This window comes from Ochlerotatus camptorhynchus, unplaced genomic scaffold, assembly GCF_037179485.1.
Source record: "Ochlerotatus camptorhynchus isolate MF236.1 unplaced genomic scaffold, CSIRO-AGI_Acam_v1.1 ptg000633l, whole genome shotgun sequence".
In the NCBI taxonomy this organism is placed as follows: Eukaryota; Metazoa; Arthropoda; class Insecta; order Diptera; family Culicidae; genus Ochlerotatus; species Ochlerotatus camptorhynchus.
Window position 1 is genome coordinate 743,331 of NW_027041112.1, and position 25,759 is coordinate 769,089.

Genomic DNA, 25,759 nt, shown 5'->3' on the forward strand with positions numbered 1-25,759 from the left:
TGAGTTATTAGACGTGCCACAGCTTAGTAATGACTCAGCGATTATTCGACATAATTTATTCCAGAGTATATAATAAACATGATTCATAAAAGTTTATTGTTGTTTTTTTCACTAAGAATAGGAACTTTTCTTTCCTAGGGAGCCAAAATTTTGGATGGCAGTTTTATGGTGGAATTTAAATTATGATTCTTATCTTTTTATGATCATAATTAACGTCTACATTTGCGTTGTGTTAAAATTTATGATTTAGGTAATTCACTATTAGCTGATCAATGTATATGATTTGTTTACTCAAATAATTAATTAGCATATTTAGCTATTTACAATCATCTCTACCATTTTACATTCCAGGTACCTGACCCTATTCTTGCGGTTGTCTATAAAAGAGTCCCGTGAACGTAATTCAATTTCCAGTAATCGCGATGCCACCCAATCAAGCGGATCGATCTTCAAATACAAAATTCATTCGTGATCGTGCTGTCAGTAATCCTTCGGATAATTTTCTATTGGAATCACAATCGTTCGATTGTACCGCCAGTTTTTGTTTACCCGCCGAATACAGGTATTTATAAACTACAATACACCTCCTTGTTGATTTGATGTGGAACGAGGTTTTTCCTAGATAGAGCACAATTTGTTCAAACATGGCTCCGACGATGACTCAATGGTCGGTCGGCTGCAGAAGGGTTCTTTTTTTTATCTTTGTCGAAAAATGTCGCAATGATTCTCGCTCTCACACGTGAATGCGATCGCTAGTGAAACAACGAGTCTTATGTTTCTTTGCATGTGTCATCGAAGAGGTCGTAACGGAATATTTGTGTTCAACAAAGCCAAGGTATACACTGATTTAAGAGTGCAGTACGCGAACCTCAACCGATTCATTGTGCAAAGTAGTTTAGCGAAAACAAAACTACTGGAATTTATGCTGATTTCGAATGTAAATGAGGTAACATGCATTTTTGATCGATTACTGTTATAACACGTTAACTTAGTTAAAATTGGAGAATAATAAAAATATTTCCTTTACCTTTCGTAGCTTTTGCACCTTTAGTTGTGGTAGAATCGCGCCTTCGTCCCAAATCTAGAGCGCATTTGGCGCAGTTAATATTTGTGGATACACGTTACCTATGAATGGAGGAAAATTTATCATTAAAATGATAAGTTCAACTGTAAAACGAACATTTTCTCCGCAAAATAGAGAAGAATCCAGCATGTGCGACCACTTGACGACCAACGACGAATGCTGAGCGAATATGTTTCCCGCGCGTTGCAAATGTAACCATGTGAGTATGTTCTGTTTTTATTCAATGACGAAACGTTAAAATAACCGTGCCAACTTCCAACGAACGCCACGATGATTGTTTACGTTCAAAATAACTTATCGCCAGTTCAGATCAGAAGATCATCGCTGATACCCTGTCAATGAGATTACGTGGTATATGGGAGGGTGATGAATTTCTAACTACTTGCTTATCACTGCGGTTCTGTTTTAACTTCAATGAAGTTTTATTTCAATTGATTTGTTTTACATTTCTCAAACCAACAGGGCCTATTAGCTTATGTAAGCAAAACTTATAATGCTTTTTGGCATTACAGGTTTGGCCCTTTTCAATTGTTGGTAAAACATGTTCTTAAGTTTTCATGAACTTACCTTACCTTACCAATCAGACTAAGGTCTTGATGTCCTCTACTGTCCGAAGCAGTCGTCTCTCGTCTCCACTCTATTCGATCCATGGCCACACGTCGCCAGTCTCTTAGTCAGCGAAGGCGCCTTCTACTTTGTTGATCCACCTTGTCCGCTGCGCGCCTCTTCTTCTTGTTCTTCTTCTGTCTTCTTCTTTCGAGAACCATTTTCACTAGTTCGCCGTGCGGCATTCTTACGACGTGTCCACCCACGTACTTGCAAATGGTGACAGACGGCGGTATAGAATTTGCGAGAGTAACTTGTGCAGGGTGCGTGACGAATTTTTGCAGTAAATGGCATATTTGAGAAAAAATACACCAGTTAGTTATTCTAGCAATGAATTTTGTGCGATTTATTTTCTTTCGCAACATATGGAAGTTGTAAGTAAATTTATTCAAAAAAATTGCCTTCCCTTTCGACGACTGTAGTTAGACGCTTCCGGAAACTGCAGTATGCACGTTTTAAAATGTTTCGATCCATAGATGTCATCACTGCCTTGATTTTAGCTTTTAGCGACTTAAGTGTGGTGTGAGGGGTTCTATTGGTATCCCGTTGGACGACGCCCTATACAAAATAATCCAACGGATTGATATCGGGACTGTTTGGGGGCCAAATTTCTTCCTCCCAAATTTACGAAATATTTTCCGTAAGCCATTTCTGTGCTTTATTAGCAGTATGAGCAGGTGCTCCGTCTTATCACTTTCCCAAGCCTTTTTTAATATTATACACTGTTCTTTCAGACACATTTACCGACCGAATTATTTCTTTCATGCATACTCCGGCGCGCAACAAAGCGACAACGGCTGACAGATTGCTCTCTTGTTTCGACATCTTTACGTTTACTCAACATTGTTTGTTTAAATCTTACACCTAACAGTATAAGCTATCCAGTGCTGCCAAATATATCTTAATCATGATGCACAAGCATGAGAAATTACTATTTGAAATTTACTGCAAAAATTCGTCACGCACCCTGTAGGTGGCGCTCAGCAGTGTGATCGCGCGATAGTTACAGCAATCCAACTTGTCGCTTTTTTTGTATATTGGGCATACACGGTAAGAAAAAAAATACCCAGCGTCCAGTTTACTTTTACCTACTTTTTACTAGATTGTCTCCTTTTCTCCTTCTAATGTTGTCAGAAAACGGATACCCAGTGGCCAGTTCCTGACTAGCGCCAAACCCAACATGCGATGCATAAAATTAAGTTACGTTATATCGAGGTATAACTGTATATGAAAGGTTAGATCCCTCCTGATTTCTCTCAAAGTTCACCGATCCTAATATAAGTGCGCTTCACCAATTTCAAAGTCTTCAACTCATTCCTACAAAACCGCTTCTTGTCATGTTTGCCCTACTTATTGCTGGATAATAGCTTCTTTAATCGATCTGTTTATTGAAAATAGCTGGCAGTGCGCAAAACAGTCAAGTTCAATGAGTCATTTTCATATGAATATGAACAGCTATCCGCCTCATCGTTCATTGCCTCGTGAGAGTCTGAATGATTGGGAAGCAAACGAGTCACTGACAGCAGAGCACTCACTCAGTAGCTCAGTCAGGATGCCACATTTTTTTGATTTTCAATCTGTATTTTCATCGCAAAAAATCTTTTTAATCTGTATCTGACTGACAAAAATCTGTAAACAAATCTGTAAAATTTCTTTATTGTGGTCTTAGTGCAGCTTTAGGTAAATCTCCATTGAGTTAATTCATAGTTCAGAAGGACTTTGTTCATAGTTTAGAATCTTGAAAAATAACTAATGGTTGCTTTCTAAGCAATTTGTCTATTTGAAAAATTCCCAAATCCTACAAAATTTTTGTTAAGTGATTTGTAAAGGGTGTCCACGATGAAATTGCCACACACAAAATTGATTCGCAAAATTCGAGTTTTCATCCGATTGCCATCAAATTTTCAGGGATTGAGAAATAACTATTAAACTTCATTTTACCATTTTACTCGTATTTTATTTACAGTCCATACGCAAATGCCACCTTGGCCTGAACCCCGGCCATAAGATTCTGCACAACCTGTGAATCAACCGTTTTTTGCATGTAAACCCAGCACGTCCTTGGAGCACGTCCTTGGAGTAGTGGCATGTCCTTGGAGTAGTGGCATGAGGCCAAATCCGGCCAGAAGATTGTTGGGACGTTGTGGGCCTTCAGGAGAGGAAGCAGCCGCTTCTGGAGGCACTCTTTTATGTACACCTGTCCGTTCATCGTGTCCTGGGTCACGAAAGGTGCACTCCGCTTCCTGCATGTGCAGATGGCTTGCCAAACCAGGAATTTCTTCGCAAATTTGGACATCTTCTGAGTGCGGACATGCTCCGGAACGCTGAACTTATCCTTGGCCGTGAAAAACAGGTTGCCGGGGATCTGTTTGAAGTCGGCCTTCACATATGTTTCGTCGTCCATGATGCAGCATTCAACTTTCGTCAGCATGTTGAGGTACAACTTCCTGGCACGGGTTTTGGCGGACTTATTCTGCTTCTCGTCGCGATTAGGGGCCTTTTTTACCTTGAACGTTCGAAGCCCAGCCTTAGTTTTGGCCTTCTGGACAAAACTTCGGCTTAGGTGCAGCTTCTTAGCCACATCCCTAACGGAGGCGTTCGGATTTCGGTTGAAGGCCCCAACTACGCGGTTGTGATTTTTGGTGTTGTACGGAATACTTTTTCCTTCACTTCTGGGCTTCCGATCGGTGGTCAACCGTTCCTCGAACCGCTTAATCACTCGCGACACCGTGGAATTCGCGATTCCCAACGTTTTAGCGATGGAACGATGCGAGAGATCCTTGTTCTCGTGATGAATGCGCAAGATTTTATCACGCACGAGCTGTTCTTTCGACTCCATTTCCGCGAGTTTTGATCACAGGACTTTAAAACTTGCAGGATGTAAATAATGCACTATGAACTAAATCCACCCAAATTTTTTATTAAATTCTACCCAACGGTTAAAAAGTTAGAGCAATTTCATAGTGTGGCAATTTCATCGTGGACACCCTTTATCTTTTCTATAGATTGAAAATATAGAACATAAAGTTCCAGTTGCGAGAGGCGAATCTGTTTCCGGCTGAAAATTTTCTTAATGAAGTAACGATCACAATTTCTAGAATTTTATTTTGTGTGTGTCTGTAATTACGAAAAGCTTTATCGGAATATTTGTTTTTTTTTTAACTCCGCAATTTTTCAATGAGTTTTAACACAAAACTTTTATTGAAAGTTTTGTCGAATTGTATGCAATATTTCAAAGGGTGTTCAACTCTGCACACATTAATTCGTGCCGAGTTATTAGTTGTGTCAAAAACTGTGCCAAGCGCTCTGCCGAACGTACCTATCAAGGACAATTAAAGTTCGCTTATCAAGGTGTTTGGCAACCCTGAAAGTTATGACTTTTGTACTTTTGTTTACATTCTCAATTCCTCTGATGGATCATGGTAGACATTCACCTCCATTCTCATTAGATCGTTAGCGGGTCGGGAGGTGGAAGAGGACCTGCAAACCATCAAACCAAGCATAGTTCAATCCCACGCTTGGAGCAACATCGTCGAACCAGTTTTAAATCATCTGATCGACTCAGAAGTGCGTGTCTTCAAAGATATAACCCAAGTCTATCATACCGTTGATTATGATGCCTTCCCCTGAAGAACTGTCATACGTTGAAAATAGGATTGTCAGCCACCGCAGGATTCAGCGGAAGCGCTTTGTCAGGCGCCTTAGATCTGTATAGAACTCGAGAAGATTCCGCCCAATCCAGTCAGCTCCACACAGATGACAAAGGTGGGCGAACTTTTCCAATAGTGAATATGAAGATTCATCAAACTATAGATGCCCGATGCTCATCGTTCCACAATTAAATCCGATCTTCGCAGGATGCATGGTACTATTATTTTCATACGAATAACAGCATAGTGTAGGTGTTCTGCCATCCTTGTTGTATAGTTGGGATCCATTTGCTTGATATTGATAAAATTGTTGGTGTGGCCGTTCGAATTTATCATCAAAGGCAACCATCGGGCATTTTTCACAATGATTTCATCCTCAATCGAAAACGAATCGTCTCTAGAGGAAACCCGTTTCAACCGTCTTGACTGCCGTATCGACAAGACGTTCTGGACCGGCCATGGTATACATAGATGAACTCGACTGAAGTGAGGGCCCGATAGAAGCTGTTCTAGATGAAAACACGATCCGCTGTGATTTTTGCCGTGATTCGGAAGAGTCGGACTTAGTTTTGCTAGGTTTGAAGAGATTCGCGATTCAGACAATTCTTACAGATTTTTTCGAATGATCCCCAATACCAGTGTCGTTTACAACTTCTTGATTGAATCCTTGTATCACCAGTTTTATGTATGACATTCTCTCACTAGTTTCGTTTGTGAGTAAACAAAGTATTTACCCGAGTAGTAAACCTTAGAAACGATTGGCAAAATGTCAACTCTCAACAGTGGTGCCGTTTAATATTATATTGTTTGTGTCTTCCTTGTCAAAGTGTGCCTTAATGTGCCGAACAATGTGTCATGCTGTGTTTCGACACAGTGTGCAAATTTGATTGCTCCTTGCAATATTCTTTATTTCTGAAATTTTGTTTATTCAAATATCAATATACCCAGTTGACTCTTCGACAAATAGAAAGGGAAACCACTATTTCTTCCAACGAGAAATCAGAGCATCTGAACATCAGAAGTCCATTCAAAAGATTCCAAGTTCATTCGAAGCAAAAAAAATGATAATTTATTGAATGAAAAAGACGATTTGGGTTTGTTTTTCAGATTGAAGTCAAGCTGTTCAAAAGAAAGAAAACATTATTGTTTGGAATTAAAAATATAAAAATTAGTATAACATATTTTTCCCTTATTTGAAAAATCTGAAAAATCTGTATATTTTTGAAAAATCTGTAATATGTATATACAGATATCAAAATATTGACAAAAATCTGTATTATTACAGATAAATCTGTATATGTGGCATCACTGGTTAATTCTTCCGTGATGGTAACCATTACTTGTTTTGAATAAGTGAGCGTACATTTTCTATGGAAAAATGCCTCAATGCATGTAGTGTGAGTGAAGGCAAGCGGTGTGAGTCGCCCCTTCGTGAGTGGTTGAATGTTTTTCTTTGCGCTTTCATTACCTCGTCCTTAAACCGTTTGGTCTGGATAAAGCAATGAATTGTAAAGAGCCTGAATTTATAAAGAGGTGACATCTTATCCATTTGACAGGTCTTCTGCTCGATTGGAATGACTTTTCCTATGACTTTGACAGACAATCGATTGTTCGAATTTTGACATGTTGTCTCTTTATAAATTCAGCCTCTTTAATGAATTGAATAGAGCAGTGCCTTCTCACTCAGCCCTAGGCGAGTAAGAAAGGTGACACAGTCGGAAGGAGTGTTAGTTTGTTTACTAAAATAAACCACCCATTTTGTTATGGCAAGTTTTGCTATAAGAAATGCGCCTCGTGTTTATTAGCGACATTCACATCAAAGATTGATTAATTGCGTAGGAAATCATTTTGGCACAGCATTTGTGACCAGCATACACCTTCCGGTCGTATGAAACAGGTCAAAAACTGTCCAAATCCGCAGATAAAAAATTTTGTTTTGAATTTCTGTATAGCAAAATAGTGAACTTTTCGTCAACATTAACGGCAAAGAACTCACCAACACTGGGAGACCGTAAGTTTCTGCCCACCTGTCATTTCCCATCTCGCACTCAGCCTAACCAGTCAATAATTTTACACTCTGCTGGAAATATATTTACATGGCCATGGGATACAAAGAGAAAATAGACAAAGAGAATCGGTCAATATTACTTAGGACCTAATCCATTTAAATAGTGAAAATCATTCGAATTCTTTCCGAAAGTTTTCTACACGACTGATGAGGGTAGAATTGAGTCGAATTTGACACAGAATTGCAAAATAAGGGTTACTCAGTGAATGAATAAAATTTTACTCGTTGTGTACTGGAGAACATCACCACTCACCACGCGGTAATTGAATAAACAATGTTTGGTGCGACCGGATGGAATTCAACATTGAAATCTGTGTTAGGGAAATCGCTTTTCGCAGGCAATCGATGATAATTTTAATTGTTATGGCAACAGTTGCACATTCGTGCAGTTTTCTTTAGTGTCATTTTGAAGAATGATAAAGTCTTTAATTTAACAGACGCGTAGAAATATTTCTTATCGAATGGTGATAAAATTAATGAAATTGGCTCAGGGGCAGCTGAGCTATTAACGTTCAAAATCTTTCATAATTTTGTTACATGTTCCATTTTCTGTTTTCACAAAGTGTACTCCCATATAGAAAACACAGACGTAGTCCTACGTCAAAAAAAGAAATGGTTAAAGGCGTATAAGAGCTACCTTCATGTTAGATAAAAATCATTCGAATTTTATGCTTGTGAAATTCATGTGTGTCGTTCATAAGTCGAGGTTTATGAAATTCTTAAGTTTATCTGCCTCAGTTAACACCATTGTATCAATTTAGGTCCAAAATTTATCTTTCGAGCTAGTGTTAGTGAGTCAGTTATGACATATGCACCAGTTATGGACACACGCAATGGTATAAGTTTTTTGGCCATACCAATTTAATCACATGGCTCATGCCAAAGTGAAGCAACATTTTAAGTACAGTGCCTATGCGTTTTTTGGCAACACGACCTCATCAGCCATTACTTCCTCCAGATTTTGTGCAAGTGATTTCAGGACAAATTTTCAGGAAATACTAAGAATCTTCAATCCCTAGTTTAAGGTCTAGTACAATCATGAATTGAATGGATATTATAGAAAGCAAGAAAGTCAAAAATAACGTGTTGGCAAAAACAGGGAAGCGCTGTAGTGCCATAATTGATACATGTATGCAATTACATACCGTGTAGGACCTAAAGATGATTTGAAATCCGTACACTACATATTTGCGATAAAAGGATGGCTCTCATGGCGAACACAAGAACTATCGACATGATGATGGTTTCACGGTAACATATGGTGGATAATTTTTTAAATGCTTGTATTTTATCTACTAAGCATTTTAATCAATTTGGTTTTCACTACGGGGTAAAAAAGTTGAAATCAAAAATGGATAGATGAAAATCTAAAAAAAAAAATGTATGCGACTATTGAAGATGTTTACCCCGTAGTGACAACCAAATTTAACTAAAATGCTAAGTAAAAAAAAATTAAGTGTTTAAAAAATTCTCTCCAATACACAGCAAAAAATAAATTTTTAAATTACATCCAAGAGGATGCACTTCAGTCATGTCGCAAATCTCATGTAATTTTTATGGTCATACAAATAAACAAATGCAGTAAAAGCAACGTAATGTCAGTCCATGCACTGTATTAATGATAATTTTGTCCTTTTTGGCAAGTAATATTACACCATATTTATGACACGATTGAAGTGCATCCACATTGATGTGATATTAAAATTAATTTTTTGCTGTGTACCTCACTTTGAAGGAAATTTGAAACCATAGTTTGATAGTTTTTGCTTTCGCCACTAGGGCTAGCTTTTAATCTCCAATAAAACGTCATCTCTTTGTATAAGGTGTACGGATTTTGAATAATTTTTCAGGTGTATGGATTTCGGTCCCGCAAGGTATAGCTGTCGGACTTAGTTTCCAAGCTACAATGCATCACACCGTGCACACTATTTTTAAACTACCCAAATTTGAGTAGGATTCACTTATATCGGTCAAAAGTAAAGCTACTAAAAAATGAGTAAAGTAGCAGCGAGTTTTCGGGAAATTCCATTTGGACCTGGAAAATCAAGGAATCTCATGGAATTTTGTAAGCATTCAGGGAAATATTTCTGAATATTCTCTGACAATTTATTAAAAGATGTGAATAATCTCGCTAATCTCATACCATTTATTTGTTCGGCGTTTGTAAATTAATCAAATCTTAAATAGAGTTGAGAGCCTGTGGTTGCTCAAATGAATGATTTTAATTGCTTGCTGTGGTAATTTTGCAAGACGATCAAAAAAATGGCATTTTGATTACCTTGGGTCAGACCAGAGGTTGTTAATTGATAACCGTCAATAACATCTGCTTGAACGACCCGTCGAATTTCACATTCCAGACATTAACGTTATCAATTAACAACCCTACACACTTAGAAAAAATCATGTAAATTTAGGTGCTCTGAGACTGACATATACGAGCGTCAAATTTGACATTAAATTGTGTCATAAAATACGCGAAATTCAGCTCAATCAAACGGACTTTTCGTCGAGTAACGAACTTTTGAGTCTCGGAGCACTTAATTTTACATTACGTGTTTGTTTACGTCTCTTCCTTTATGTCAAAGATGGATTCCGTCACGTGTAAAATTAGGTATGTCTAAGTGTGTACCCAAGACGATCAACAATCACTAAACTACTCACTTAGAAATTTTTCACTGATATCTGTAAATAATTACAGGAAAACTGTAAAATTGTTTACCGAACGTTCAGCTGTTGAGATTTCGGTAAAATTTTACAGAAATCTGTAAAATAAGCTTAGTGTGTACCAGGTGCCAGGGTTATCAAAACGCACATTTTATTATTTACGCTGATATGGTTGATTGTAGAAGTTTGATGGCTTCATAAATGTTTCTTGGTATGAAAAAACTCCTTCTTATGGTATAGGCAATTTAGCGATTAATTCCCATAGCAGTGAGATGGATTTTTTTTTGTAAATGACGTGCTAAAGGGTGTCCACAATGAAATTGCCACACTATGAAATTGCTCTAACTTTTTAACCGTTGGGTAGAATTTAATGAAAATTTGGGTGGATTTAGTTCATAGTGCATTATTTACATCCTGCAAGTTTTAAAGTCCTGTGATCAAAACTCGCGGAAATGGAGTCGAAAGAACAGCTCGTGCGTGATAAAATCTTGCGCATTCATCACGAGAACAAGGATCTCTCGCATCGTTCCATCGCTAAAACGTTGGGATTCGCGAATTCCACGGTTAACCACCGATCGGAAGCCCAGAAGTGAAGGAAAAAGTATTCCGTACAACACAAAAAATCACAACCGCGTAGTTGGGGCCTTCAACCGAAATCCGAACGCCTCCGTTAGGGATGTGGCTAAAAAGCTGCACCTAAGCCGAAGTTTTGTCCAGAAAGCCAAAACTAAGGCTGGGCTTCGAACGTTCAAGGTACAAAAGGCCCCTAATCGCGACGAGAAGCAGAACAAGTCCGCCAAAACCCGTGCCAGGAAGTTGTACCTCAACATGCTGACGAAAGTTGAATGCTGCATCATGGACGACGAAACATATGTGAAGGCCGACTTCAAACAGATCCCCGGCAACCTGTTTTTCACGGTCAAGGATAAGTTCAGCGTTCCGGAGCATGTCCGCACTCAGAAGATGTCCAAATTTGCGAAGAAATTCCTGGTTTGGCAAGCCATCTGCACGTGTGGGAAGCAGAGTGCACCTTTCGTGACCCAGGACACGATGAACGGACAGGTGTACATAAAAGAGTGCCTCCAGAAGCGGCTGCATCCTCTCCTGAAGGCCCACAACGTCCCAACAATCTTCTGGCCGGATTTGGCCTCATGCCACTACTCCAAGGACGTGCTGAAGTGGTATGCGGACAATTACCACAATTTCACAATTTCACAATTTCGACAATTTCGTGCCGAAAATGTTCAACCCTCCCAACACTCCGGAGCTCCGCCCCATCGAGAAGTACTGGGCTATTATGAAGCAGCACCTTCTTAAACGACCTAAGGTAGTGAAGACAGTCGAGGAACTGAAGAAAGTATGGGTTTACATGCAAAAAACGGTTGATTCACAGGTTGTGCAGAATCTTATGGCCGGGGTTAAGGCCAAGGTGCGGGCATTTGCGTATGGACTGTAAATAAAATACGAGTAAAATGGTAAAATTAAGTTTAATAGTTATTTCTCAATCCCTGAAAATTTGATGGCAATCGGATGAAAACTCGAATTTTGCGAATCAATTTTGTGTGTGGCAATTTCATCGTGGACACCCTTTAGAGGCTTGTAGCGTTAAGCAAAATTATAGAGGGCATTAATATAACAACACTGCTCAAGATCATAACTTTCTAGCTCAGTTTTAGTTTTTGTAAACCGCCATTATCGATCATGGAACTTTGGTTGGACTGCACACTATAAAATAATTAAAATTACATGTGACATAATCTGTTACAAAAGAAAAAAAATGAACATTTTATTGTACATGTAATTTTACAGCTTTTAGTATGTAAATGCTTCAAACATGTACATTTACCATGTGCAAAATGTAAATTTCCATGTTAAATTATGTAGGATTACATGTTTTCTCCTGTTAATTTACATATTGTCAAAAAGTTTGCATCTAAACGATGAAATTGCACAACACTTTTTTGCTGCGTGTTCCGCTTTCTATAATTCTGTTGATCCTCTTGGCATCACATTTGAAGAAAAAAATTGTTATATCAGTTGGAACATTTTTTGAAACATTCTGAATAGACATATTTTTTTAAATGTTAAAAAGATTGAAAAGATGTTTATTGATTTATCGTTTAAGTTTTGGACTTTATTGGAATAACCTGTATGAAGTTAGATTTATTTTAGTAAAACGCTCGATTTTCAACTTTTTATCTAGTGGACGAATTTTAGTAAAATGATCTTTGATACGATTAAAAATGAGCAAAATTTCAAGAATTTGTGTTCATTTTATTTCAAGAAAATAAAGTTTTTCTAGAAAAAGGCGTTTTCCTTAAATTGCTCTAACTTTTTGTAAACTCTACCAAATTTGCCCAATACTGAGCCAATAATTGATAAATGTATACTGAGTCAGCTGCAAGAAATCAGAGACGTATCTTTTTAGCTTGTGCTTTGAGAGCCGTTTTACTAAAATTTAAGTACTGCTTTACGTTTAATTTTGAGATATACTGTAAATCTTGATATGTGACCTCTTTTTTATTTATATCGATGGTTATCTCAGTATCTTCAAATAGTTTAGTAGACTTTGCATGTTCTATATTTCGATTTCTCCATATCTCGATGGTCCCTTCAATATCGAGATATGGAGAAATGACTGTAACATGTTATAACTCTGTAGCTGAACATAGAATAACATATCCTCAATAAGAGCGTAAGACTCATCTGGAATGAGATTTCCAGTTTTGTGAAAGCAATAGATGCGGTTACTTTTGAGATGGAAGCAATTTACAGAATTGTGGAGGTGAAGTATTTTTCATAAATTATGAATAAAGCATGCATCACTGCATTGTGGGATGTGTATCATGATTTACGGGTAAGCTTGCTATCTGTTCTTATGTGAAAGCTACAACTTAGCTGAAAACATGTCACGCTCTAAATGGGTAGGGGAGGGCTGTAAGATTTTGTGACAAGCAATGCATTGGGTATAGGAAAAACGTGATGCTAGGGGGTAAATCTTAGTTAATGCATGGCCCCCAATTGGTTTTATCATGATTTGGCCTTTGTTAATGCTTTAAAACCTCGATAAAATATGGAATGCTTCTTGGGCTACGTTTAGATGTTATATAGCCAAATAACAGTTATTGGAATGAGAAGAATGTTCTATCAAGCATAACTAATTTAAAATGGTCCAAGGCGAGAAAAGCCGTTCGCTGAAAATCTTGTAAATAAAGAGAAAACAAATAAAAAAGGTGAGCAAGCGAACATCTGGAAGCAGTGCAGTGACATGTTCGAAATATTTTATCACAAATTCAGATTCAGTGATTGAACCACTACCTGCGTTCAGGAACAATCAACGTCTGCATAGATTCAGTACTACTGCTATTAGCAGTGATGCCACATATACAGTTTAATTTGTTATCATACAGATTTTTCTCAATATTTGGATACAGATATGTACAGATTACTTTTTTTTCTCCAAAATATATAGATTTTTCAAATAGGTGGAAAATATTTTTCATAAATTATCGTTTCTTCCTTTTGAGCAGCTTGAATTCACTCGTCTAAAGGGCGAACACGAAATTATTGCGACACATTCAACAGGGCATAACTTTTTTACCATTGGGTAAAAATCAACCAAATTTTGCACACTTTCTCATTGATGTGTATTGTGTACATGCTGTCAAACTCGAAGTCGTGTTTTTCGATTCAACGAAAATGGAGGTGAACCAACGCGAGTTGAGAGAACAAATTCTTTCCAAACACCTGGAATTTCCTGACCTGTCGCACCGGCAGTTGGGAAAAATGTTGAACATTCACCATTCAACCGTCTCCAGAGTGTTGAAGCGGTTCCAGGAGCGGTTGACGTTGGACCACGGCAAAGGAGCTGGAAGAAAACCGGGACCGGAGAACAAAAAGACGGAGGGAAAGGTGAAGCGGATGATTAAAGCAAATCCCAACGTCTCAAGCCGTGATTTGGCTAAAAAGATCGGCATGTCGCAGAGCTACGTCCAGAATGCAAAGAAGAGAGCTGGACTGCATACATACAAGGTACTGAACTTCCCAAACCGCGATGAGCGGCAACAATCGACGGCTAAAACTCGGGCACGGAAGCTCTACGAGAAGATGCTGACAAAATATGGCTGCTGTGTGATGGACGACGAAACGTATATAAAAGCCGATTTTAAGCAAATTCCGGGGTTGGAGTTTTTCACCGGCAAGAGCAAGTTCGATGTGGACGACAAATTTAAGAAGAAGAAAATGTCAAATTTCGCCTCCAAATATCTCATTTGGCAGGCCATCTGCTCTTGCGGACTGAGGAGTGAGCCTTTCGTGACAAAGGGCACAGTAAATGGCGAGATCTACAAATCTGAGTGCCTCGAGAAGCGCCTTTTGCCGTTCTTGCAGCAGCACGACGAAGCTCCGCTATTTTGGCCAGATTTGGCATCATGCCACTATTCTAAAAGTGTCCTGAAGTGGTATGAGGCCAATTCTGTCCATTTTGTTCCAAAGGACATGAATCCGCCAAACTGTCCGGAGCTGCGCCCGGTGGAGCAGTACTGGGCAATAATGAAGCGGGAACTTCGGAAGAGCAAGAAGACAGTCAAAGACGAGAAGGACATGTTAAGAAAATGGAAAAAAAAACTGAGAAACTGGTACCGGATGACACTGTAAAGACTTTGATCGAGGGCATCAAGCAAAAATGCGTTCAATTTTACACTCAAGGCTCCATCGATTAACTTTTCTTTTGATTTTTGAAGTAAATATATTTATAAAACTACCCTAAAATTTTGATTTGATTCTAAACATTATAAGAAAATTGGCATGACATTTTCGGTGACGCAATAATTTCGTGTTCGCCCTTTAGCAGCAAACCCAAACCCCATTGTTCACTAAATAAAATAATATTATTTTATCTTCGATAATTTTGAAAGAATTTCTGATGTTCAGATGTTCTGATTTCTGAATTGTCTTTCGAAGTAACATTAGTTTCGTTTTCTGATTGTTTAGTTAACCATTAACCAATTAAATTTTTGGTTTTGTCGAATCGGTGAACAAGCCATTTTAGCAACCCGCAAACTGATTGATTACAGTTGGCGATTCGAAGTGCTAGCTGAATATTTTGACATTCCTAAACATCCAAATCAAAGTTTTGTGTTGTGACAAAACGCTATACCATTGTCAAAACAGAGAGTACAAATTGAGAAATACAGATGGAACTTTCCCAAAGTGTGTTACAGGTATTTACTGACATCAAATACTGAGTACATTTGCATTTACATCGAGCAAAAACAAGCGAATTCAATATCTGTTTGATCTGCCAAACGCTTAAATAAAGTTAAAATCTTGTTCGATTAGAAGAATTTGAGAAAATGAAAGATCAAACATAGAGAGTTAATGAAGAATCACGAGTTTGAATAAAAACAAATAACCAGATAAAGATTGTTTCTTTTTTAAAGAAATCTCCAGCCGGAAGTAGGTTTGTCTCTCGGTACTGGGACTTGATTTTTTATAATTTCAGACTTGTACAAAATATAGAAATCACTAAGAAAATTAAGGTTCTAGGATTTCGAAATCTTTTGAATAGATAAACTATTTAGAAGGCAAACTTCACTTTTCAAGATTTTAAACTTTGAATAAACTATTTATGAACTTTGAAAGCACTCAAGGGAGATTTTCGTAGATCCGCGCTAAGATCATATAATACAGAATTTATATAGATTTTTGTCAGCCAGAAACAGATTAAAAAAAAAATCGGTGAAGATACAGATTTAAATTAGAAAAAATGTGGCACCACTGGCTGGTAGGTTGCACGTGAATCATCCAGCCAATTTATAACATCCACCAATCTTTTACAGCGCATTTCGAGGACATAATCAAGGTATGAATCAACTCAAAGAAAACTTTCTGGCCCACTCAATATCTGGTTGGACCAAAACAACATGACTAACTACGCATGATTCCCACAACCACAAGACAGCAGATTAAATCCACTCAAACAAAAATAATTAACATTTTGGAAATCCCAATCTAGACAGGAATTAACTCAGCTAGTAACAATGTGGTTTCTTCGTTTGCACACATTTTCAGATTACACCCCTAATCGGACTCAATAGTTTGCTGCTTCCCGGTAGCTGCCTCCAACTGGAAAGACAGCCAGATCACAACTGACTGAAGAAGACGAACTAACCCGCTCTCTTATTAACTCCGGGCTGGCTGCTGCTGATGTGCAGTGCGTTATCAGTGACGGCTCGGGACGGATGAAAAATATATTTATTGTTGTATCGCTGACGACGTCGTAAACTCTTTCGTGGTCCTCCCCTTCCGACCGGCTGCGTCGACGCAGTAGTGTGGAGGGCAGTTGCGAGCCCAGCTCATATTCCGCAAGACGCAAGTAAGCAAAACGCGCGCGGGTTATCAGACTCCACACAAGACAAGCACATTTCTAAACAATCAACCAGCCAACTGGTGACTTTGGTTTGCTGCAGTGGAAAGCTAATGTGTCCTGGAATTGTAGTGTTTTTTTTTTTGCAACCAAAGTCTCATCTCGCACGAGTCGAGAGCCGTTACAATCTGATCCAAATTCCCAGCCAGATCGGACGCGTAGTGAGTGATCGGGTGACGGTGGAGTTTAATGAAGTTGTGAACGGTTTTTTTTTTGCGTGAGTGAAACGCTTTGCGATCAAGAAGCCCCTCAAGACATCTTATCACGTCAAGTTGAGCGAAGAACGAGTCTTAGAATCAATATTTGCTTTGTATTATCAGCGGAGAAGCGGAACACCCTAGGAACGTATATACAACGCAGTGTGCATGTTCAATTTCGTTCTAAATGCGAAGAAGAAGGCTTGAAAAAATGTGCCAACCTAAAAACCACAGTGGACGTCGATCCAGAGATACGCCATGAAAAGCACGTGTGGTGGATAATCGATCCCCGGTTTATATCGCGAGTGTGAACAGTTCAAACATTGCATCACTGCACACTGCTTTACCAGTCAGTGCTGCTCTACACTGTAGATAGGGCTAGAAAAGCGCGCAGCAGAGTGTTCCGGTGATAAGCGGCAGTCGTTTCGGTATCTGGATTTCCTTTGGTGCCCAACCCCTTTCGAGTAAACAAAACTACAGGGTAAGTCGCATGCTTACTGTTCACAACACATAATGACTAAAATTGTAACACTTTGAGTCACTTTATCATTTCTAAGAAAGGAGTGACCAATTCCAGGTGATGTGAAACGCAAATTTTCGATCCGTGATGACTCTTTCCGCTTAAAACTTATAATAAAGTGCATAGTATGGCAATATTATGGTGTATCAATGGAAAGTAAACAAGATTTGCTTTGTTTTCCAATCAATAGTTATAACAAGCAGTCCTTTTTTCGACTTCAACTCTGTTTTAAAGAACTTTTGTATTAGTCGAACATTTTCTAAAGATTGAACACGAAAAAATCCGGACATGAAAATCTTGTTGGGGTTTAACAATGCGTTTTATTTTTCACAGTGCAATGTAACAGCTATACATTAGTAGGTCTTATGCTTATTGTAAGGCCATTGTTTCAGTCTTCCTTCTAACCATAGGCCATTGCTCGAACTTTTCTTCTTACACGGCCCATCATCTTTTGCATAAGCCCTGTTCCCACTTGTTTGGCTGCCAAACTCCATTTCCGCTTGATATTCTTCAGGTCAATTGCAGTTCCACCCTTTTTCTTCAGAATGTGCTTCACAATTGACCAGTATTCCTCAATTGGTCTTAGTTCCGGAGTAGTGCCAAACGAGGAACATTTTGGGGAATTTCAACTTCTTTTTGATTTTACATTCCTCTGGGGCACTCTTCCGGTCAACCGTGGTATAACTGGTCGATAACTGCCAGGAGCGGATAGACTGGGATTTTCGTTTCGAGCGTGCAGGATCGAAACGCGATTTCCTTGCTGCGGTGAAGCCATGATATAAACAAATGAACTTATCCCGACAACCAATGCCTACTATGATTCTATACACTCCTGAACGAATCCACATATGATGAGATCTGACGCTTTTTACTAATATAAATTTTAACAAAGGGTTAATATAATGTAAAGTGGTAGGTGAATTCTCATCTGAAACTGGCCACTTCTGGTACCTGAACATGGCTGGATATAGCCAGTGTGATCCTGGGCTCTTTGAATGACTATCATTGAACTGTTTTTTTTTTTTAATTTTCATGTCATTTGATCTGTCACATTGTGGGTTTTATTCGTTTCGGGTCGAATTTAGTCTCATAATCCATATAAACCGGAACATGTTTAGGTCACATCTCCTGAACCAGTTGATCGGTTCCAAAACTATTCAAAAGCATTCTATGGGACCATAAAACCTTTCATTTGTTGCGCCCAATTCCGATCAGTGGTTGTCGATAAACACGACTTAGTCACTTAAATCCGTATTTTGACGTAGGACTACGTCTATGATTTTTATATGGGGATACACTTTGTGAAAACCGAAAATGGAACATGTAACAAAATTATGAAAGACTTTGAACATTAATAGCTCAGCCGCCCCTGGACCGATTTCAATAACTTTATCACCAATCGATCATAAATATGTCTATGCAATGCAATGCTTCTGAATGATGATTCTAAACAAGAAACTATTATAAATTTTCTTCCTATTACTTGCATCAATATTGACTCTGAAAAAGTGGAAATGTCAAGCATTGTCCAATGTACAAATAAAAAGTGATACTTTTATCACTGTTTTCATGAAATAAACGTTCTTCCCAAACTCAGTCTTCATAATCAAGTACCACTTGGTTGCACATCATTCTGCTTTAACCTGAAAAGATATGGTGAGCAGGCAGCAGAAGCAGCAATAGCAGCAGTACGAAGGTGGTGGCTGGTTAGGTACAGGCATGGAAAATCATTTGCATTCATTTCGTGCATTCATTTGTCCCTAACTTTTTTCATCAACAGAATTCCACAAAATGATGTATGGAGTTTTTGTAGTTTTTCTCATACGAACGCTGTGAGACAGGTACAATCGCGACATCTGTCGCTCAAAGGTAAATGCTTCGAACGAATTTGATAGCAAAGATTACATCCTCAGACGAAGGGTTTGTGTATTTGCTCATTTTTCTATGCGTTGCTTCCACCTTCACTCAAGCGCAGCGCTACTGTATCTGTCGCTTGAATTTTGGCAAAGTTGCCAGTCTTCTTGATTTGTTGTCTTCAATTATGGGCAAAAGTTGTATTTAATAACAAAACCTACAAAAGCTCTATACATCATTTTGCTGAATGCTGTTGATGAGAAAATTTAAGGACAATGAATGTAAATGAATGCACGAAATGAATGCAAATGATTTTCCATGCCTGTACCTAACCAGCCACCACCTTCCTACTGCTGCTATTGCTGCTTCTGCTGCCTGCTCACCATATCTTTTCAGGTTAAAGCAGAATGATGTGCAACCAAGTGGTACTCGATTATGAAGACTGAGTTTGGGAAGAACGTTTATTTCATGAAAATAGTGATAAAATTGAATGTAAATGAATGTATCGTAATGTCAAACGTATCTCCGGTCTGATTTACGAGGTGTGCTCAAGGTGTTCTTGGAAAATGAGATCCGTGATGCTGTCACCTACACTGAACACGCCAAGCGTAAACGGCCATGGATGTCAGCTACGCTGTGAACCGACAGAGACGCACTCTGTACGGTTTCGGAGGTTAAATCATTACCAACTTTGGCAACAAAACGGCCCTTTTCAGGGCCAACAAGCTTATTACAGTAAAGAGTTGAAACAGAAGTTATCTGGGCCTGTTTGTCCATATTCAAAACCACACGCCTCCAACAACCACACAAAATGCTCTCCAGAGTTGTAATCTTGTAACCAAACTTGGAAGCAGGAGTGCAAGTGATTTTAATCGATTCTCTTAATCAAATTTGGTACGCCTACATTTCAAAAACGGAAAGAGTTAAGATAATAGATGATCGATCAATTAAAAGAACTCAATGCTCTTGACTTTTGTTCCGTCCACTAACCGTCCTACGCAGTTGCCGAGTTTAATAGTTGCCGAGAAACACGACTTCGTTCCTAAAATACCTATTATCCGGAACTTGTTCTGGCTATATCTCCGGATTCACATCACATTGACGGTTGTTGCGTCCAATTCGGTTAAGTGGATGTCGAGAAGCGTGGCTTAGTTCCCAAAATCCGTGTTTTTCGGATCTTGTTCTGTTCATATCTCCGGAACCAGTTGACCGATTCAAAAAAAAAAATCATAAGCGCTCTATAGGGTTATGAAACTTTTCATTTTGTGGCTGTTGTTCAGTGTTTGCTGAGTAACACGTCGCACAAAATTGTGTAACACACATGCACACTACGAAAGTGACAATTTTGGTTTTATGAGGGTTCTGTAGACCATGATTTGGACTTGTAGAATGCTATGAAACCTCTATAAAGCTTGCAATGTTACTTGATTTAAAAAAAACGAATTTCTGATAGACCACCCTCCAGTTCGATTCATAACCCCAAAATATCAGCCAGTGCAAAAAAGGTAAAGATTGATGAAGGTTTGGAGGTCACGCAAATGATTTGAAATTTGTATGGGAATTACTATGAAAGATTTAAAAAAAACCTGTAGAAGCAAAGTTAGAGCAGCACACATAAGAGGTACAAGGTGATTAACAAATACCATAACCGAACTGTATCCCGGATGGGTAAACTATCCCACAAATGGTTTGGATGATACCTCGAAAACGTCGTTAAGCTCTCTTTTATGGTTATTTTTATTAGGGAAAGAAACTCGGTGTATTCTGAATAAATCAAAAAAGTTCACATTTATTGCTGAAGAGGTCCGTTAGACAAAAACCGATCGTTTCCAAGTTCCGTTCTAGGATCTACAAACGCAGACTCCCTGACTGTTACAGTACCCTCCACGGTATCTCCAGCTGATGGCCATGCAGTGGCTAGCGCAAAGGCTATTGCCCCATCCGAGACCGCTCAGCAAGTCGCATGTGATGCGCTTCCTGCGTTGAAATTCCAACGGAATCTGCTTCAGCTGCGGCGCATGCTCGAAGTCTACGGGAGAAAATTTTCAACTTGTTGTCAATTTGTTGTAGGATTGCTTAAGTGCTTTGGATCATTACCTGAATCCTGATTCGCTGCCTGTACGTCCTGAGTAGCAACGCTGGCTTGTGGCATTGCAGATCCAACCGAAAGCGCCACCGCGAAGCAAACAAGGGCAATGCACAGTGACGTTATTGGTTTCATTGTGGAAGGCTTTTGATGAATATCGAAAAACGCTAATTGCGGTGGTACTTGCGGTTAAAGAATAACTGTGAGTGCCAGTAAACTTATCTGCCTTTTATAGTGCTCGTTGTTCAAGTTTATTTACATTAAATTTTCTTCCGATCGAAGAAATTAATTTACTTGCACCAATATTGACTCTGATGGCTACTTGAAAAGAACATGAAACCTTGAGTAGTTTTCATCTTCTTCTTCTTTGGCTTTATAACGGCCCTACTGGGACTTTACGTCGGCCCTCAACTTAGTGTTCTTTGAGCACTTCCACAGCAGTTAGTTGAGAGTTTTCTAAGCCTGTACCTTTTTTGCATTATTGTGTGGCAAGTACAATCATACTCTATGCCCAGGGAAGTCGAGAAATTTTTCAACATGAAAAATTGCTAGACCTAGAATCGGACCCAGCCGCCTCCAGCATGGTTTTGCTTTATAGCTGCGTCTTTACCGACTGAGCTAAGGAAGCCCCCAAGTAGTTTTCATGAAATGATCGAATAAACAAGAGGCTGACACAAAGTCATGAATGATGTATTTTAGCTGCTATCTCTACAATGTAGGTTTTCATTAACGTTGTAATGCTCGTACAGAAGAAGCCCATAAGCAAATGCACAATGAGATTCAACCATCAATTTTCGCTCCCTCAGTTTTAATAAACAACAACCCTAGGTTTTTGGACAAAAGATCAAAGGACAAAAGGTCTACAGACAAAAGGATAACACTGCTCATAAAAGCATATCAATCCCGTCTGGAAAAACAGCAAGGTGAGAAAATCGAGGTTATAAATTTATTTCTCCACGTACTCTTGTGGATGAGACAACCCCAACCAACCTTGGTATTTTTCACGATATTTTCTGAACAAAATAGGCAACCTCATTTCTGACGAAAATCCATACCCTTTTGTGAGCAGAACAGCTGGCAAAATTTAAAGGGTCAAGAGGTCGAATGGATAAACGGGTTAAATGGACAATAGGTCAAATTGATGAATGGTCGAATGGACGAAAGGTTAAACGGACAATAGGTCTAAATAGACCAGAGCTCGTTTTTACAAAAAGTCAAATTTAATTAAAAGGAAGAAGGTTGAAATGAACAAAACTTCTAAAAGTAAAATCACTTTAAGTGAATCAAAAAAATTAAAAATATTAAAAGGTCGGAAGTTATTTCTCAACCTTGAAGATGACGCCTTCTTTAAAACATGAGCAGTCCTTTGCCAGATGAAAGCTACTGAGCACTCCAATTTAAAGTGCTCGAAAGTTCTTACTTTCGTTGTTTTTCCCCGATCAACCTTTTGTCCCCCTTCTCATCATTTAACCTTTTGTTCCGTTTTCAATCATTCGACCTTTTGTACCTCCTTGTCATTCTACGTTTTGTCAATCGTTTTTTTTTTTTTTTTTTTTTTCCTTTGGTTTGTTTTTTCCGTCGATCTTGTTTTCCGTGCTGAGCACCAATGCTACCGACGTGCCAGGAAGGCAGCTCCCACACCTGGACCCTACCTATCGACCCATCAACTCATGAACTGGGGACCAACGGGTATGTCAATCGTTTTGTCATTCAATCTTTTTTCCCTCTTCACATAATTCGACATTCTCCTCTATTCGACCTTTTGTCATACAATCGACCTACCACTAGGTAAGCTTTCGGATGCATGACAGGATGAGGTGTTGACTGAACAATGTCTGTACAAATTCGGAATAAATTTTCAATTTTTTGAATTTTTCACTGTTTTTTAAACGTTTACCGAACAGTTCAGTAGTTCACAAATGTCCAAACAGCGGAGGACTGGATTAGTGTATAAGAACTCACTAGGCAACCATTTTCGAAGAAAATTTTAATAAGTCTATGAATACACTCGCTAGTACAGTCGTAGACAGCACGGCGAATAAGAACAACTCAAATTTGAGTTAAGTTTACTCATAATCACAGAAAAGGCAGGAACTCAACGATGAGTAAATTTGTCTGTAGAAAACCTAGAAAATCTGCTGCAAAAAGAGGTAAATTGTCGAAAATTTCATTGAGTCTAGAATTAGTACCAAGAGACTGAGTGAATCCAATCTTTACTTTTCTCATATTCGAGATTTTTTCCCTGGACAATCCTGGAAAACCATGGAAAAACATTAGGTAAATTTGCGCATTGCTGAGTTCCTGCACTTTCTGTGATTTATGAGCAAACTAAACTCAAATTTGGGTCGTTCTCATTCGCCGTGTGGAAAATCGATGAAAATTCTACTAATCTACTGAGTAGCCTCACTTTTTTGCAATTTTGAGTCATATTCGAGTCAGTTACTGAGTTACTCACATAGACTGATGAAAATTGTCTTCGATAATAGTTGCTTGGTGAGCTCTTATAACGCATGCATTAAAAAAATGGACTAATTTCGGATGGCGATGAAAAAAAAACTACAAAAGGTAATTCAATGGAACAAATTTTCCTTAAATCCAACGTTTATCAAGTCTTCTACAAAAATGCTTCGACGCCCTGCCAAACGGCCTTACGGCATTTGGCAGGAATCTTAGCCCTGGCCGATGAAAAAACGGATGTCGGTATGTTCTTCAGCTCTTTCGTGGCCTTGGAGATCAGCTGCTCCTTCGGTTTTGGCCACGAAATTATTGGAATAGATCCTCCGGACACAACAATATCCATTTTGTCCAAGTACTTCTTCACCGTTTAGTCGGTTGCTCCGATCTTCCGGCCCAAGGTGCGGAACGCTGAGGCCACCTTACCCTCGGTTTTCCTCTTCAGCTTCTGCTGCACTTTACGGTCGCGCAGCACCGTCTGGCGGCCGGAACCAGGCTTCCGTTCGACGCTCTCGCCTTTCTCCAGAAGAGAAAGGATGTTGTACCGTATGCGTGATAATGTTTGCACCATCGTACAAATAAGGTTCCCGTTTCACCGGTGCATACAATGCCTTGGTTTTCTTTGCATGCACGTAACCCATACCGTAGTAGGCTGTGTTTAAAAGAAAATGATTTACTAAGTTTGACAGTTGCACCATGACGAAGTGTCAGCGTATTGGTGATTTGTCCCACGTGCAAATGTCGCAAAAAGGCATTTCAATCGTCGTGGGAGTGTCCCGGTGGACCGTCAAAAGGGTTTTAGACCGAGAAAAGAAAGGAAAACTATCCGCGAAGGTGGCCACAGGTCGTACGAGGTCAGCTCAGGTTCCGAGAGTTATCGCTGCGATCAAAAGGAAGATTCGGGTGAATCCAGTGCGTTCAATAAGAAAAATGGCAACGGAACACGGGATCAGTGACTTTACGGCACGGAAGATCGTAAAGGAAGATTGCGGGGCGAAGCCGAGAGCACGGAAACAAACTCACATGATTACCAACCGCATCCGGGAGCTACGAGTCGTTCACCGTCGAGAGCATGTTTACCGTCAATCCCGTATCAAATTCCAGAACCGACCGATATATTAGTTCTCTTCCGGTAAAAGACGTGGCCAACGAGCACAAGAACGTGTATCTGACCAAGCATCCTGCTAGCGTTATGGTGTTTGGATTGGTGGCTTCCGATGGCAAAAAATGGACCCAGTGTTCATTCCAGAAGGCGACAAGGTCAACACGGAGGTCTACATCGGGATTTTAAGTAAGTATGTTCTTCCGTGGATCAAAGAGCAGTACGGTCCGAAGCCAAATGTTGTATTTCAACAAGATAGGGCTCCGTGCCACACCTCGACCGCACTCAGAAGTGGTTGCAGGAACATCTTCCGTTTTGGGCGAAGGATATGTGGCCTGTTCTAAACGCCACCCGAGTACAGCAAGCCTCAGACAAACATTGACCTGTACCCGGAGACAAATGGATCCAGACTACATTATTAGAACCTGCCGTGCATTCCGGAAGCGTGTGGAGGCCGTAATTCCAGCAAGTGGAAATTCGATTGATGTTTAACATAGTTTAGGCATGGACCCAAAGGTCAGGACCAATACCGTGGAAGGAATTTATCGAAAAATCATGGTTCTCGGTAATAGAATGGAAGTGCACGCAGTAGTAGGTTTTTTAGATTTGTGGGTAGTTATATGTTTGAGTGCATGGGGAATGCTGTCAACAATGCTGTCGGTTTGTTTACCAACAATAGCTGACGTTTTGTTTTAACCTAACTTTTTTCCTAACCTGAACTTCAGAGCTAGGATTAATGTCATTGTTGATGTTGATCAAAATGGAATCAGTTTTATCACTTAATTGTTGGGGGTCCAACTAGAAATCATGCAAGACGGACCCAGGTACGATCCTTGTGTAGCGAGGACCGAATGGACCAGATCCCGCCAGTCAGACGATTGTCCGCGGGAAGATTGTTCAAAGGAGGATTGTCCGCATGAGGATTGTTTGAAGGAGAATTGTCTGCTACCGACGAGTCAAGGAGTACGTGGAGGAAGAAGATTATCCGGAACTCTGAAGCTCTTTATATGTTCCAGGGGGAACGAAACATTCGGATGCATCCTGTCT

At 39.3% G+C, this 25,759-nt stretch overlaps 1 protein-coding gene and 1 long non-coding RNA gene across 2 annotated transcripts; one reads left to right on the top strand and one right to left on the bottom strand.

Annotated features, from left to right (window-relative positions):
* The first annotated feature begins 424 nt into the window (after nucleotides 1-424).
* On the top strand, nucleotides 425-18,580 carry LOC135714274 (uncharacterized). Its single transcript, XR_010518812.1, has 4 exons — nucleotides 425-562; nucleotides 799-946; nucleotides 1,037-1,283; nucleotides 16,145-18,580. It is a non-coding gene; the product is annotated as an uncharacterized LOC135714274 (long non-coding RNA).
* Nucleotides 18,581-20,911: 2,331 nt separating this feature from the next.
* On the bottom strand, nucleotides 20,912-21,291 carry LOC135714258 (defensin-B-like). The gene is made up of 2 exons (XM_065237590.1): nucleotides 21,168-21,291; nucleotides 20,912-21,099 (listed from the first exon to the last, which is right to left on the bottom strand). Exons 1-2 carry the CDS (start codon nucleotides 21,289-21,291, stop codon nucleotides 20,912-20,914), a joined length of 312 nt encoding a protein of 103 aa, XP_065093662.1.
* Between the last annotated feature and the right edge of the window lie 4,468 nt (nucleotides 21,292-25,759).

What these genes read in the sequence shown, in the direction of transcription:
- LOC135714258 (XM_065237590.1), bottom strand. Translation starts at nt 21,291, where the DNA reads ATGAAACCAATAACGTCACTGTGCATTGCCCTTGTTTGCTTCGCGGTG. An exon ending in GGCAGCGAATCAGGATTCAG is followed by an intron (nt 21,100 to 21,167) that starts GTAATGATCCAA and finishes TTTCTCCCGTAG; the next exon opens with ACTTCGAGCATGCGCCGCAG.